At 47.5% G+C, this 15,111-nt stretch overlaps 1 protein-coding gene across 1 annotated transcript in view; it reads left to right on the top strand.

The window, feature by feature from the left end:
* The window catches only part of LOC144605761 (sodium/glucose cotransporter 1-like), a 36,628-nt gene that overhangs the window by 7,152 nt on the left and 14,365 nt on the right, over window positions 1-15,111 (top strand). Inside the window, exons 2-6 of the mRNA XM_078421284.1 lie at window positions 1,990-2,094; window positions 4,117-4,176; window positions 4,286-4,390; window positions 8,699-8,804; window positions 13,800-13,880. Of these exons, the coding sequence (XP_078277410.1) occupies window positions 1,990-2,094; window positions 4,117-4,176; window positions 4,286-4,390; window positions 8,699-8,804; window positions 13,800-13,880 (457 nt within the window). The remainder of the gene's footprint in view (window positions 1-1,989; window positions 2,095-4,116; window positions 4,177-4,285; window positions 4,391-8,698; window positions 8,805-13,799; window positions 13,881-15,111) is intronic.

The raw sequence follows: 15,111 nt of genomic DNA, 5'->3' as shown, positions 1-15,111 counted from the left end.
TGAGGAAGTGCTACACGCACGGTGGTGCAGCGGTAGAGTTGTTGCCTCACCCAGGTTTGATCCTGACTACGGGTGCTGTCTGTAGGGAGTTTTGTATAATGCCCCCGTGACCTGCGTGGGTTCTTTTCCGTGTGCTCCGGTTTCCACCCGCATTCCAAAGACCTACAGGTTTGCGGGTTAATGGGCTTCGGTAGAATTGTAAATTGTCGCTAGTGTGCCGAGGATAGTGTTGGTGTGCAGGGATCGCTGGTCGGCTAGGTGGGCCAAAGGGCCCGTATTGCGTGTTGTATTGCTAAACTAAACTAAACAACCTCCCCTCCGTCTGGTATAGCTGCTGCCTCACAGCGCCGGAGACCTGGGTTTGATCCTAACCTCAGGTGGTGTCTGTGTGCAGTTTGCACATTCTCCCTGTGACCGCGTGGGTTTCTTCCAGGTGCACCTGTTTATTGGCCTCTCTAAACTGCCCCCAGTGTGCAGGGAATGGATGAGAAAATGGGATAACTTAGAATTAGTGTACACGGTTGATTGATGGTTGGTGAATGGGCTGAAGGGCCTGTTTCAAGGAGTGTTTTTCTATGAATCAATCAAACCTTCGCACCATCGACTGTGTCCCACACACACCTGCCCACTGAATGGTGCTGCTGTCTGTTTCCCTGTCAAAGAGCCCCCCCCCCCCCCCGTCGTTACTGACGCCCCCCCGCCCCCCCTCCACTCCCAATCTGCCAGCCTTCCTCTGATCAAGCAGAGTCTGCCAGCCTTCATCCCTGGACCTCATTGTACTGTACAGTTTCACTGTGAAGGACCTTACACAAGACACCTGAGCAACACCTTTGTGGTCGGGGAAAAGATTCCCAGGCCTGTCAGATTTGTAGGAAGTTTCAGTCTGAGAGTAAAAACGGTCAATTAAAGCAAATGCCTCCACTCACACTCAGAACAGACACGACTATAATTGTGGCACTCCGCCCACTCCAGATCCCACCCTGTCTGAGGTTGCTGTGTGTCAATATGCAGCGCATGGTTTACATTGTCTCTTTTTCTCCTGGTACATCCTCTTCCGGTTCTGGCAACTGCTAAACGTTCCCTGCACCAGACTCCGGCCTACTCAAACACAACACCTTTCAGGACCTGCCGGTGCACAGTTCCTCTGCTCTCCCACTTTCTCTGACCTATTTGTAACCTACAAGCATTCAAAAGTGTGTCGGGGGGTTATGGGGAGAAGGCAGGAGAATGGGGTTGATAGGGAATGATAGATCAGCCATGATTGAATAGCAGAGTGGACTTAATGGGCCGAATGGCCTAATTCTTCTCCCAGAACCTAGGAAAAGCCAGAGTTCAAGTCACCCAAACCCGCAGAACTTGGAAGGCTGAAAAGTGTGATAGAGGCAGTTAAAATCAAGAAGGGTTTCTCATGTAATTTTATAACATGGCAGGTGGTAATTTGGACCATTGAGTCTATGCTGAGTCTCAGAACATTCATGTCCCATTCTCCCACATTTCCCAGGGACACATTCTTTCCCAACCACTCTCTGTTTCAACACACTGGGGCAACTTCCCCCACAGTAGGGGAAGCTCAAACTGGAGTGCACGGGTTTAGGATGTGAGGGGTGTGATTCAAAGGGAATCTGCAGAGAACGTTTTTTGCACGGAGGATGGTGAATATCCGGAACGAGCAGCCAGAGGAGGCCGTACAAACAGGTCCAATGAGACACCATTTCAAAGGTGTTTGGACAGGTCCATGGATCGGGAAGGTGTACAAACTCCGGGGCATAATGTGGGCAAATAGGATTACTGTGGATTAGCATCAAGGTCAGCATGGACAAGATGGGCCGAAGAACCTACTTCTGTGCCCACCAGCTCGATGACTCTATGTAAGTGGGCCTGAGTGCAAGGTGGGGGTCTCAGAGGGTAGCGGAGAGGGCTGGACAGGTCTCCTCTCCTTGCTCCCGTGGAGCACTGCACTGTCCTAACACTGTTTTATTTCTCCTTCAGATCGGGGCCTCTCTGTTTGCCAGCAACATCGGCAGCGGGCACTTCGTGGGCCTGGCTGGCAATGGCGCCGCGGGCGGAATAGCCACCGGTGGATTTGAATGGAACGTACGTGCGCGCCACCTGTTCCCTGCGGAGGACCGCTGTGGGTAGTTGCAGGGACAATGTTCCCCATGTTGGGGGAGTCCAGAACCAGGGGGGGTCACAGTTTAAGAATAAGGGGTAGGCCATTTAGGACTGAGATGAGGAAAATACTTTTTCACCCAGAGAGTTGTGAATCTGTGGAATTCTCTGCCACAGAAGGCAGTGGAGGCCGATCACTGGATGTTTTCAAGAGAGAGTTAGATTTAGCACTTGGGGATAACGGAATCAAGGGATATGGGGAGAAAGCAGGAAAGGGATACTGATTTTGAATGATCAGCCATGATCATATTGAATGGCAGTGCTGGCTCGAAGGGCCGAATGGTCCACTCCTGCACCTATTTTCATTGTGTAGTCAGATTACACTAGTCTGCTGGCAAAGCTGACTGATGCTTCAATGTCTAATTGCTGAGCACTAAATTATCACCGCTGGTATCCAAACCTGCATCCAGATTCAATGTGGCCCTTTGACCATGGTCCACTATGGGTTCGGCAGATGTCAACATTCACCCCATGAATCAGCCTGGTCAACTTTGACTGTACTGCCTCCAACTCGAATCCAAAACAGAATGACAGAATGGTTAAGGAGACACTTGCCTGTCCTCAGCTATCTAAAACATTGACTTATAATATATAATGTTATATACGTCATTGACTTATGATTTATAAAATAACCCATGTCATGCATCACTCTGTTTGGACTCATCTTCAATGCAATGCAGTGAAGACTCATAAGATAACCAATAGTGTAAGAAAATAACTGCAGATGCTGGTACAAATCGAAGGTATTTATTCACAAAATGCTGGAGTAACTCAGCATCTCAGGAGAGAAGGAATGGGTGACGTTTCGGGTCGAGACCCTTCTTCAGACTGAAGATAAGATAACCAATGGTCCCCTTGGATCACATTTCCTTTTCTCATTCTTATTACAAAAATGCAACACGTCATATTTCTCAACATTAAATTGTATCTGCCATCACCCTGTTGTATCTCCTTGAAGTCTATTACTGACCTCACAGTTCACTGTGGCTCCACGTTTTATGTCACTTGCAGATTTGGAAATTGTCCCTTGTCCGCCCAAATCCAAGTCATTAATACATATTGTAATAACAGTGTAGGAAAGAACTGCAGATGCTGGTTTAAACCAAAGATAGGCGCAAAATTCTGGAGTAAATCAGCAGGACAGGCAGCATCTCTGGATAGAAGGAATGGGTGACATTTCGGGTCAAGATCCTTCTTCAGACTGAGGAAAAACAGTGGTTCTGTAGCTAACTCCTAACAAACTCCTCCCAATAAAGCCTCCAGTCTGAGGAACAACGTTTTACAACCATTGAACAACACCCATTTTTTTTGCTGCTCCTTTGACTCCAGGGCTTTCAATCCTGATTGCAAGTCCATTGTGTGGCACCTTCTCAAATCCTTTTGGAAGTGTAAATATATAAACCACATCCACGGCATTTCCCTCAACCACCCTCCCTGCCAATTCAGCAAAACATTCTACCGAGTTAAACACAACTTGATTTTCACAATTCCTGCTGCCTTTCTCGAAACAATCCACACGATCAATTGACTGCTAAATCTGTTCACAATTACTGTTTCTCGAACTTGTCCGACCACTGAAATTAAGAGATTATTTTTAATCATTTTGTTTGACGTGGTTGAGGCAGAGGCCATGGCTTTGTTTAAGGAGATAACGATGGACAAACAGTGTTTGAAGTGTGAAGTTCCTCAATCTGAAGTGGGACCCCGACGCAAAACGTCGCCCATTCCTTCTGTCCATAGATGCTGCCTGCCCTGCTGAGTTGCTCCAGCATTTTGTGTGTATCTTCGGTTTAAACTAGCATCTGTAGTTCCTTCCGAACAACAACAAAAGTGTTTGAAGTGCTTTTTGTCAAGGCCGTGAGATTTCTCTCAGTCCTTGTCATCAATATAATTTGCGGGATTACTTTGTGATGAAATCCTAACTTTTGGCTGCTATTAACCCAACAGGCGCTGATCATTGTCATTATCCTGGGATGGCTCTTTGTGCCCATCTACATCAGAGCCGGTGTAAGTAGCTCTTTGATCCATGGTCCTCATGCTCTCTGGCTGAGGATCGCAGTCCAGCTGTCCTTTTCCTGGTTTGGGATCTGACCCTGACAGTCTTCTTTCCCTCCAGGTTGTGACAATGCCGGAATACCTGAAGAAACGATTCGGAGGCAACCGGATCAGGATTTACTTGTCTGTCCTCTCCCTCTTCCTCTACATATTTACCAAGATATCGGTAAGTTAGCACCGGCCCTGAGCACCAACGCAGCTACTCTGACCAGTCCTGGTGTTGACGAGCAAGACCCCATCTTTAAATAAGGGTTCCATGATGGCGCAGCAGTTAGTGCGGCTACCTCACAGCTCCAGTGACCCAAGTTCAATCTTAGCCTCCTATGCTGTCTCTGTGGAGTTTGCACATTCTCTCTGTGACCACATGGCTTTCCCCCCACTTCCCTGCTTTCCTCCCCACATCCCAAGGATGTTAATTAGCTCCTGTGCCTGGCCCTGGGGTGTAGGACAATGACAAAAGAATGGTGGGCAGGTGTGAGGAATACAAGTTGTAGGGACGCAGAGAAATAGGGAGAGGGGAATGGGGCAGATGGGATTATCTTGATGGGTTGAAAGGGAAGGATAGATCAGCCATGAATGAATGGTGGAGTAGACTAGATGGGCCGAATGGCCTAAGTCTGCTCCTACAGTTTATGAACATGATCCACAGCCTGCTGGGCCAAATGGCCTCATCTGTGTTGTTCTAAACGAAGAAATATCTCTAAAATGTACTAACCCTCTAAATTCTATGGAATACAACTCCAATATGCATAACCTCCCTTTCTGATTGAACACTTGGAGTCCAGGCATTGCCCTGGTAATCCGACACTGCTAGGACAATGTATCTTTGGTAAGGTTGGTGCCTACCACTGCTCACAGTGCTCCATGTGTGTCCTGCCAGGGCTTTGTCCAGCCGGAGTGCAACTGTTTCCCACTGCTGCCCCATTCACTGTTCACAATATTAGTCAGGCTTAAGGTCAGTTCCATTGGCTTCTAGTGATTTCCTACTTTCTTGTGAGCTCCAGTGTTTGTGTACAGTTTCTGGTCGTCCTACAGGAAGGATGTGATTGCACTGGTTAGGGTGCCATCAACGCAGAACCGCCAGTATGTTGCCTGAGATGGAACCTTTCAATTATGAGGGGAGGCTGGAGACACTGGTCTGTTTTTCTTGTAGACCTGAGGGGTGACCTGATACAACAAGATATAAGTAAATGTTTCCGCACGGCTGATATGCAAAGGATTAGAAGGCTTAGGTTTAGGGGGGATCCAAGGAAGAACTTATTCACTCAGAGGGTGAATAAGTTCAAGAAGAATCCAGAAATGCCAGACTCTGGAGCAAGTGCTGATAAATGAGATTAGTCAGAAGGGTATTTGATGGTCAGCATGGACATGGTGGGCCAAAGGGGCTGCTTCCATGCTGTATGACTTTATGGCTCCATATGACTTTTTACACAGAGTAGGGGATGCATGGAACGCAGATACAATAGTGGCAGATACAATAGTGGCAGATACAATAGTGGCGTTCAAGAGGCTTTTAGATAGGCACATGCATGTGCAGGGAATAGAGGGATATGGATCATGAGCAGGAAGATGAGACTAGTTTATCTTGGCATTATGATCAGCACAAACATTCCTGTGCTGTACTGTTCATTGTTTCATTATCTATGATTATGTTTTGAAGATCGCTTTACACACAGTGTCTCAATTTATCTCTCTATACGTGACATATAAATATCGACTGCCTACAAGACCCTGTGTTACAGACGGTGTGGAACGCAGGGTAATTTTACCCAACTGCTTTCGCGTGTTTTTATTGCATTCTTTCTAGCTGACACCTAAAATAACAGGATGTAATAGCTTCAGTTAGGGCAGTCCCTTAAACCACAGATACTTGTGAACTGGGGCTCGGAGGTCAGGGCCAGGTATTGCTCTACAGTTTCCAAATGACAGTGAGCCATGGGTGTGTCTGACAGTTAATGATTGTCCGTTAATGTCAGTCGATGATTGCAGCTCTGGTGCATTCCATCTGCTGGTTTAAACACCAGGGGATGAGACTCATTTTTCACAATCCCTGCACACCAGGTAAAAGAAACCAAAGGAGGAACACTGTTGTGGTCCATCAACCTCTCTGTGTTCTTGCTGTGCCAACTGCAGTAGTCCAGAGCAGTCCCGCACATGCGATTCCCAACACCATACCTTTGGACTCAAGAGACACAGCGCGGAAACAAGCCCTTCGGCCCAACGAGTCCGCACCGACCAGTGACTACACCAGCACTATCCTACACACACAAGGGACAATTCTAATGTTTTTGTACCGAAGCCAATTAACCTACAAACCTGTACTTCTTTGGAGTGTGGGGGGGAAACCAGAGCATCCGGAGAAAACCCACGTGGTTGCAGAGAGTATGTAGATACTCCATACAGTCTGCACCCGTAGTCAGGATCTAATCGGTGTCTCTGGCGCTGTAAGGCAGCAACTCCACCGCTGTGCTGCTGTGCCATCCCGCGACTGCCTCACTGACCACTACGTCAGGCAATATCTGTGGAGGTAAAACCAGAAGTAATATTTCAGGTTAAATACCTTTCCTATAAAGATCCTTCTCCAGTTCTGAAGAAGGATCTTGGAAATTGACTCTGCTTCTCTCTCCGCGGATGCTACTTAACCCATTGAGTATTTCTAGCTTTTTATTTTGGAATTCTTACAACTGAAGTTCTTTGATTACTAATTAGTTATCACCCTGCAGTGGGAGTCCATTCGGCCCACTGGGTAATTTTTGTCTCCTGGTTACGTGGACTTGCCGGCTTGAGTTATAGAGAGAGGTTGGATAGGCTGGGACTTTTTCTTTGGAGCATAGGAGGCTGAGTGGAGACCTCAATGAGGATCTTGATTGAAGTGAATGCTTGCACAGTCTTTTTCCAAAGGTAGAAGGTTCTAAAACTAGAGGGCATTGACATAAAGTGAGAGGGTAGAGATTTAAGAGGGACCTCAGAGGCAACCTTTTCACTCAGAGGGTAGTCGTATCTGTTCATTCCGGGGCAGCTAAAGAAGCAGATACAATTACAAATTTCAAAAGACATTTGGACAGATTAATGGATAGGAAGGGTTTGGAGGGCAAATGTGCCTAGCCCAGAATACCAACTTGGTTAGCACAGGCAAGGAGGGCTGAAGGGTCTGTATCCATGCTGTGTAGATCTGTGACTCTTTGGGTCTGAGCCCCCACTTCAACACCCACGTGATGGGCAGCTTCTGCTCACACAACAATGGACCTTGGTCAGGAGAGGATGCCGAACACCGCAGATGGGATGTTGGAGGGAACCAGAGCAGCGGGTGAAAGCTCAACCTGTCACCCAGAACATGCAAACTCCACCCAGGCAGCACCCATGGTCGGGATCGAACCCAGGTCTCTGGTGCTGTGAGGCAGCAGCTCTACCAGTTGTGCCATTGTGCAGCCCATTAGATCTTCCACTGTGTCAGGCATTCTGCTGCCCTCTCGACCAAGTCCTTGCCCTGTGGCAGAACCCATGGACTCTGGAGGGTGGGCAACCAGAATCTTCCCATACTGTGGCTGGTGCACTGTTGTTACAATGGCCACACCCAACATGGTCACCCTTGGCCCTCCTGTGGGTGACCCACTGTGGTCATGGTGAGTCCCTGCAGCTGGCAGTGTTGGTGTCTGAGTGATGGGAATGGATTACAAGGGGCAACTAGTAGGGAAATGGGATTTTGATGAGATTTCCAGGAATTTATATGGTCACCAAGTTTCTGTTCCTCCATCTGTGGAATTCTAGCAGCCCAGGAGACTGCTGAGACAACGCTCAAAGACCTGGTCTTTTCTGGTCTCCTTGACCGGTGCGAGGAGGTTCACCAGGTTGTTTCTGGGTAAGAAGGGGTGGTCCTATGGGGAAAGGTTGATTGGTCCCATACACATTGGAGAAGAACAGGAGGTGATCTCAGTGGAATAAACACAATTCTGAGGAGGATTGATTAGATTTCGATTTTTAAAAGATTTAGAGATACAGCGCAAAAACAGGCCCTTCGGTCCACCGGGTCCGCGCCGCCCAGCGATCCCCGCACATTAACACCATCCTACACCCACTAGGGACAATTTTTATATTTGCCCAGCCAATTAACCGACAAACCTGTACGTCTTTGGAGTGTGGGAGGAAACCGAAGATCTCGGAGAAAACCTACGCAGGTCACGGGGAGAACGTACAAACTCCCTACAGTACAGCACCCGTAGTTAGGATCGAACCTGAGTCTCCGGCGCTGCATTCGCTGTAAGGCAGCAACTCTACCGCTGCGCCACCGTGCCACTCTTGATTTTTTTTATATTTGGAAAACTCCCACACCTGGACCAACAACTCTCAAGCAGCTATGTTCATGCAGGGTTTGGTTCACCTGTTCTGGGATGTAAGCTGGTGCATCATGTAAAATTTTGCAAGAGCAAAGAAGTGAAGGGTAGCATTCCTATTGTAACTGTGTTCCCTCTTTCAGGCTGACATGTTTTCAGGAGCCATATTTATCCGCGAGGCACTGGGGTTGAATATATACATCGCTGTGGTGATACTGCTGTCCATCACTGGCCTCTACACCGTGACAGGTAAGAGCCATCCTGCAATCACCCAGAGCTGGGAGCAGAGAGACAACTTGCTCAGCAAACATTTCCCCGATGTTTGTGGAAGTATACAGGAAAGCCAGCGAAACATCATGCCCATCCTGGTTACAGAAGAGCTCTGCCACCTGATGCCATCTTCCAGCTTCTAGTACAACAGGTGGTGCAGAGAGAAAAATACCAGAATGCAGAATATAGCTTATAGCATTGTCAGTTGTAACAGTTACACAGAAAAAGTCCAATGTCTGCAATGAGGTAGGTTGGAAGATTGGGGGAATACATCCTATCTTATGGGAGGATTACTCAGTAGTCTGATAACAGAGGGGAAGAAGCTGTTCCAGAGTCTGGTTGCACATGCTTTCAAGTTTTGTGACTTCTGCCCAACTGTAAGGGGAGAAGAGGGAATGAATGGGGTGAAAAAAGGTCCTTGATTATGTTGGCTACTTTCCTGAGGCAGTGTTAAGTGATGAAGTCAATGATGGGGTCTTTGTGATGGACTGGGCTACATTCAAAAACTCTCTGCAATTTATCGTGGTTTTGGGCAGAGCTTGTGGTCTTCCCAAACAAGCCGTGATGCGACTTGCTGGTATGCTTCCGACGATGCATCTGTAGAAGTTGGTAAGAGTCTTTGGGGATATGCTGAATTTCCTTAGTCTCTCGTATCCCTCTAAACCTTTCCTATCCCTGCACCTGTCCAGATGTCTTTGCAATGTTGCTATTGTACTTGCCTCAAGCATTTCTTCTGGCAGCCCGTTCCATATACCCACCACCCTCTGCATGAAAACGTTGGCCCTCAGGTTCCTATCAAATCACTCCCCTCACACCTTAAATGTAGACCCTTGGTTCTTGGTCTCCCTACCCTGGGAAAGGTACGTGTGCATTCACCCTATTCATTTTGAGCCCTGTAAATGTAGTTTATGTTTCAGCTAGTTCTGTTCTCATTCCAGCAGTAATCGACATTCAATTCTGTCGATGTAATGAGTGACTGAGACTGCACCCCTCCTGAGCTGGCAGCACACTGCCTCACAGCCAGCAGCTCTCAGCCCCCTCCACATGCACATGCATGTTTGAGTGCTTTAAAATGTGCGTGTAGGCATGTTTATTGCACACCTTTGAGTCTGTGCGTGAGTGCCCGTGTATCTGGCCTTGTGCCAGCATTTATGTCCCTATCTTGTGACCGAGTCTCTGCAGATGTGCGTGAGTGCACGCAATGTGAGACTTTCTTTACAACTCTCAGTAATGAACTCTCCAAGGGTGGGTGCACAGATTCAGTGCGATTGTCGAGCTCTGAAGTGTCAACTGAGGAATGCGCTGACTGACCTTAGATACTGATTTAAGAGGTGTGGGTTATTCAGTTACTAATGGATTACAGTGGAACTCGTAATCAGTGCAGAGCTGGGTTCACTGCTATCAGCGATAACCAGGACGGGGTTTGGGAGAAACTGTGTCAAATTCCAGAGAATTACATTCACCTTCCCACCCACATCTCCCAGGTCAAAGTGGAGAAGGACAGAGCTATCAGCATTTCCAAATCTAACCTTCGTGCCTGAGTCCCCAGTTCAGTTTGTGTCTGATATTTCACCAGGAAGAAGGACCCCAGGTTGGGATTTTTTTCCCCATGGCAATGACCAACCATCTGAACTACATCCTCCCACCCACCCTGGATCCTTCACATTCCTTTCCCATCCAGTCGATTACTTTAGGCTTCAGACTCTTGAGATGCAGCATGGAAACAGGCCCTTCGGCCCATCAAGTCCGCGCTGACCAGGGATCACCCTGTACACCAGTGATCCTACACACTAGGGACAATTTACAATTTTTCTTTTACCGAAGACATTAACTACACACCCGTGCGTCTTTGGAGTGTGGGAGGGACCCAGAGCACTCGGAGAGAATGTCATGGGGAAAACGTACAAATTCCATACAGACAGCCCCCGCGGTCTGAATCGAACCTGGGTCTCTGGCGTTGTAAGGCAGCAACTCTACCACTGCGCCACTCCACATCAGACAAGCAGACATTGTTGGGCCATTCGGTACAAGGGTTAGGAAGTCATGTTGCAGCTTGATAAAACTTTGGTTTGGCCACTTTTGGAGTATTGTGTGCAGAACTGATGGCACCATTACAGAAAGGTTGTGGAGGCTTTGGAAAGGGTTAAGAAGTTTACTACAATGCTGCCTGGATTGAAGATTGGATGAATTTGGATTATTGACTCTGGAACATCGTAAGTTGTGGGAAGACTTGATGGAAATATATTAAATTCTGAGAGGCATAGATAAGGTAGACAGTGAGAACCCTGGTCCCAGGTTGGGAATATCCAATACTAGACGGCATAGCTTTAAGGTTAAAGGGTGAAAATCTAAATTAGATGTTCAGGGCAAGTATTTTACAGATAGTGGTAGATGTCTGAACACAACTTTATTTTAAAGAAAAAAATCATTTAATACGAATTTAAAATGTTTCAATTGTTTAATTTTTAACTGTTTTGAAATGTCTAAAAATTAGTTTTCATCGACATAGATAGAGCTCTTATGGATTGTGGAGTCAGGGGGTATGGGGAGAAGGCAGGAATGGGGTACTGATTGAGAATGATCAGCCATGATCACATTGAATGGCGATGCTGGCTCGAAGGGCCGAATGGCCTCCTCCTGCATCTATTGTCTATTGTCTAAATTTGTTCATAGCAGCTTTCTATTACAGCTGTCTTAATAAGATTTTTAAATGTTTCAAACATTTGATTTTTTACTGTTTTGAAATGTCTTTTCAGCTAAAACTTTTTTCACGCCGCTCCAACAGAAAGCTGCTGTTAACCAATTTCTAGCTGAAAATCAGTTCAAAAACATATCAAAACATTTAAAAATCAAAACATTTTTGAAAATTATTAAAACACAGCTCCAACAGAAAGCTGCTGTTAACCTATTTCTAGCTGAAAACTAGTTCAAAAACATATTAAAACATTTAAAAATCAAAACATTTTTGAAAATTATTAACACAGCTCCAACAGAAAGCTGCTGTACTACTGAAAACCCATTCACCCCAAAGCAGAGCAAATTCACTGATACCTCCAGGGCCCTGGTATGCGTTGGGATCATTACTCTTCAGTTTTCCATGAGAGATTAATTCTTCCCAGAATGTTTTTTCTATTGTGGAAATCCCGATTGTAACATCATCAGTGGTTCGACCAGAAAAATGCTGTGTAATTTTCATTCCCACTGGTCAGAAGAAAGACGGTTCTTACTCTTAGACTGACCAGATCATTCTAATCCTATCTCCGCTGAAATTCTGCTGTTTAAAAAGGCAAAACTCACTGCATTCTTTGCTCTTATCAGGCTCTCTGATCTCCTGGAGATTCACTCTTGTGTGTAGCTTGACTGCTCTGTGCATGGAGTGCAGGGTCAGGGGCAGGGTCAGGGGCAGGGTCCTCACGCCATTTTGGCCTCAGAACCTTTCCAGGTCACCGCTGCTGATCTCCGCATCATCTGGTGGGTGCCTGGACCCTGGTGCCAGGAGGACTGGTGGGAGCAGACACGAGAGTGATGTTTGAGAAGCATTTAGACAGGCTCATAGATAGGACCAGGCAGGGAATGGAGGTACGCAGATCACGGGCAGGCAGTGTGGTCTGGTCTGCACAGACATAGTGGGCCGATGGGCTTGTTGCTGTGCTGCACAGTTCTATGTTCTATCTGCTTACTACTGTGTGAAGGAGTACACCAAAACTTTTTTATCTTAATTTTATTGTGGAATCTGGCATCAATTACAAGGCTGGTGGTGATTGTCTTCCCCCAATTGCCCTGTGCTTCAGGGAGTAGTTTAGGGTGCAGTGAAGAATTAACCCCATGGATGGATCTGATCACACAACTTCCCAGCAGAATAAGGATGGTACATGGTCTGGTTCACTAGGTGTCCTATGGGTCATCAAGTGAACCAGATTGTTTTTTACAATACACAGAAGTGTAGAAACAAGGAATTGCAGACACTGTTTACCAAGAAAAGACACAAAATGCTGGAGTAACCCAACGGAACAGGCAGCATCCATGGAGAACATAGATAGGTGATGTTTTGGGTCGAGACCATTCCTGAGACTCACAATATTTTCACAACATCTGGCATTTTTTATGGTTTTCCCAAATTCCGGATCATCGGCTGCATTTAAATTGCAAATCTGGTTTCCTGGCTTTGAAATCATGACTCTGGATTGTGAATGAATGAATGAATGAATGAATGAATGAATGAATGAATGAATGAATATTTTATTGTCACATGTGACGAGTCAGTCTGATGTTCTGTGTTTTGTATACCCAGGGTATGCAAACAGTCGCCACATAAAAGTTGCCGACAGAGTTACAAAGTATCCCACGCCAGATCCTCCGTTACTCCGCCCCCCTCCCCTCACGTTGGTCCCCCCTCGCCAGGTCCTCCTTTCTTCCCGGTTGCGCGACATTCAACTCCCACGTGGCCTGTCCTTGACTACAATCGCCCTCGATGACCGCTGACCCCGACCGGAGCCCTCATTGACCGCCGCACCGAACGCCTCCACGACCACCGCCGGGACCCCTCCTGAAGCCTCCGCGGCGCCAACCCGGGCCCCGGACGCGTGCTCCGTCCACCCATCTGCTGCCGCGGCCTCCTGAGAGGCATCTCTGTGCAGGTGGTGCGGGGGATCATACTGAAGGCAGGGAGACCTTGTTGACTGTTCCTTTAAGAGTGGAGTGGCCATTGAAGGCTGTCCAATGTTACAGCCACCCAGGTGCTTACAGTAGTCTACCTCCTTTGGTGCTGCACCTCGTCTGATACTTCGGCCCCTACAATTTCTCACCCCTCATCTCCAGGGGCCCTCTGGTTACGTCAGCAATGGCTGACCTTCCTGACGTCCAGCCTAAATCAGGGCCTTTCCTCGGGACAGCCTTTGTGAACATGCCAGTGTTACTACCTCTGCTACCATATCTCGGTGTAATTAATGTACGGTTGCTGTGTTTTGCTGGCAGGTGGCTTGGCGGCCGTGATCTACACCGATACGTTGCAGACGGTCATCATGGTGGTGGGGTCCTTCATCCTCATGGGCTATGGTAAGCTCTCCAGTCATTGCTGCTTGCTCTACTGTTTGCAATGCTGTACAACAGCTCCACGCCCCTCACTGCACCTCTGCATTGGATTCAAATAGTGTTGGAAAATGGGATCAGGAGCTTGAGGGCAGAATTGGCAATCAGCTCAAAAAGGTCGAGGCACTCAAGTCTAGTGAGTTTGCTGCCAGAGATGGGCGGGCTAGTTGGACAAGGGAATGCGGGGGACTGAGAGCCTGAGAGTCGTAGACCCTAAATAGAGATCAAGTTACTTAAAAAAAGACACAAAAGTGCTGGGGTAACTCAGCAGGAGTAACTCAGCATCACTGGAGGGCACGGTGGCGCAACAGTAGAGTTGCTGCCTTACAGTGAAAGCAGCGCCGGAGACCCAGGTTCGATCCCGACTACGGGCGCTGTCTGTACGGAGTTTATACGTTATCCCCGTGACCTGCGTGGGTTTTCTCCGCGATCTTCGGTTTACTCCCACACTCCAAAGACGTGCAGGTTTGTAGGTTAATTGACTTGGTAAATGTAAAAATTGTCCCTAGTGGGTATAGGATAGTGTTAATGTGTGGGTATCTCTGGTCGGCACGGACCCGGCGGGCCGAAAGTGCCTGTTTCCACGTTGTATCTCTAAACTAAACTAAACTAAATATGGATAGGTGACGTTTCGGGTTGGAGTGGGAGTGCAGTGGGAGGGGGGGGGGGGGGGGGGGGGGGAAGAAAGCTGGGGAGGGGGGGGGGGGGGGGGGGGGGGAAGAAAGCTGGAAGGGAGGAGGGGGGGGGACAAGGCCTGGTAGGTAATAGGTGGATACAGGTGAGGGTGGTTTTGATAAGCAGATGGTTGAGTAAAGGGAGGAGATGAAAAGACAGAAGCAACAAGACAAAAAGATTGAAGAGTTGCAAATTGTGAGGAAGTCAAAGGAAGGAATGTAGGTGGAGGGGAGGGGAGAAAGGTATAAGCCCAGGTGGGGCACAAGGGAGAGAAAAGAAAAGAGGGGTGGAGGAAGAAGGGGGCAGGGAGGTTCGTAGTTACCTAAAATTGGAGAATTCAATGTTTATACCGTTGGGTTGTAAGCTACCCAAGCGGAATATGAGGTGCTGTTCCTCAAGTTTGTTTGTGGTCTCACTCTGGCAATGGAGGAAGCCAGATAGGTCAGAATGGGAAGAGCAGTTAAAATGGTTAGCAACTGGAAGATTCAATAGGCCTTGACGGGCTGAATGCAAGTTTTCAGTG

The sequence above is a fragment of the Rhinoraja longicauda genome, chromosome 25 (genome assembly GCF_053455715.1).
Source record: "Rhinoraja longicauda isolate Sanriku21f chromosome 25, sRhiLon1.1, whole genome shotgun sequence".
NCBI lineage: Eukaryota > Metazoa > Chordata > Chondrichthyes > Rajiformes > Arhynchobatidae > Rhinoraja > Rhinoraja longicauda.
The sequence above is the reverse complement of the archived record's forward strand: the minus strand, read 5'-3'. Positions and strand labels throughout refer to the sequence as shown.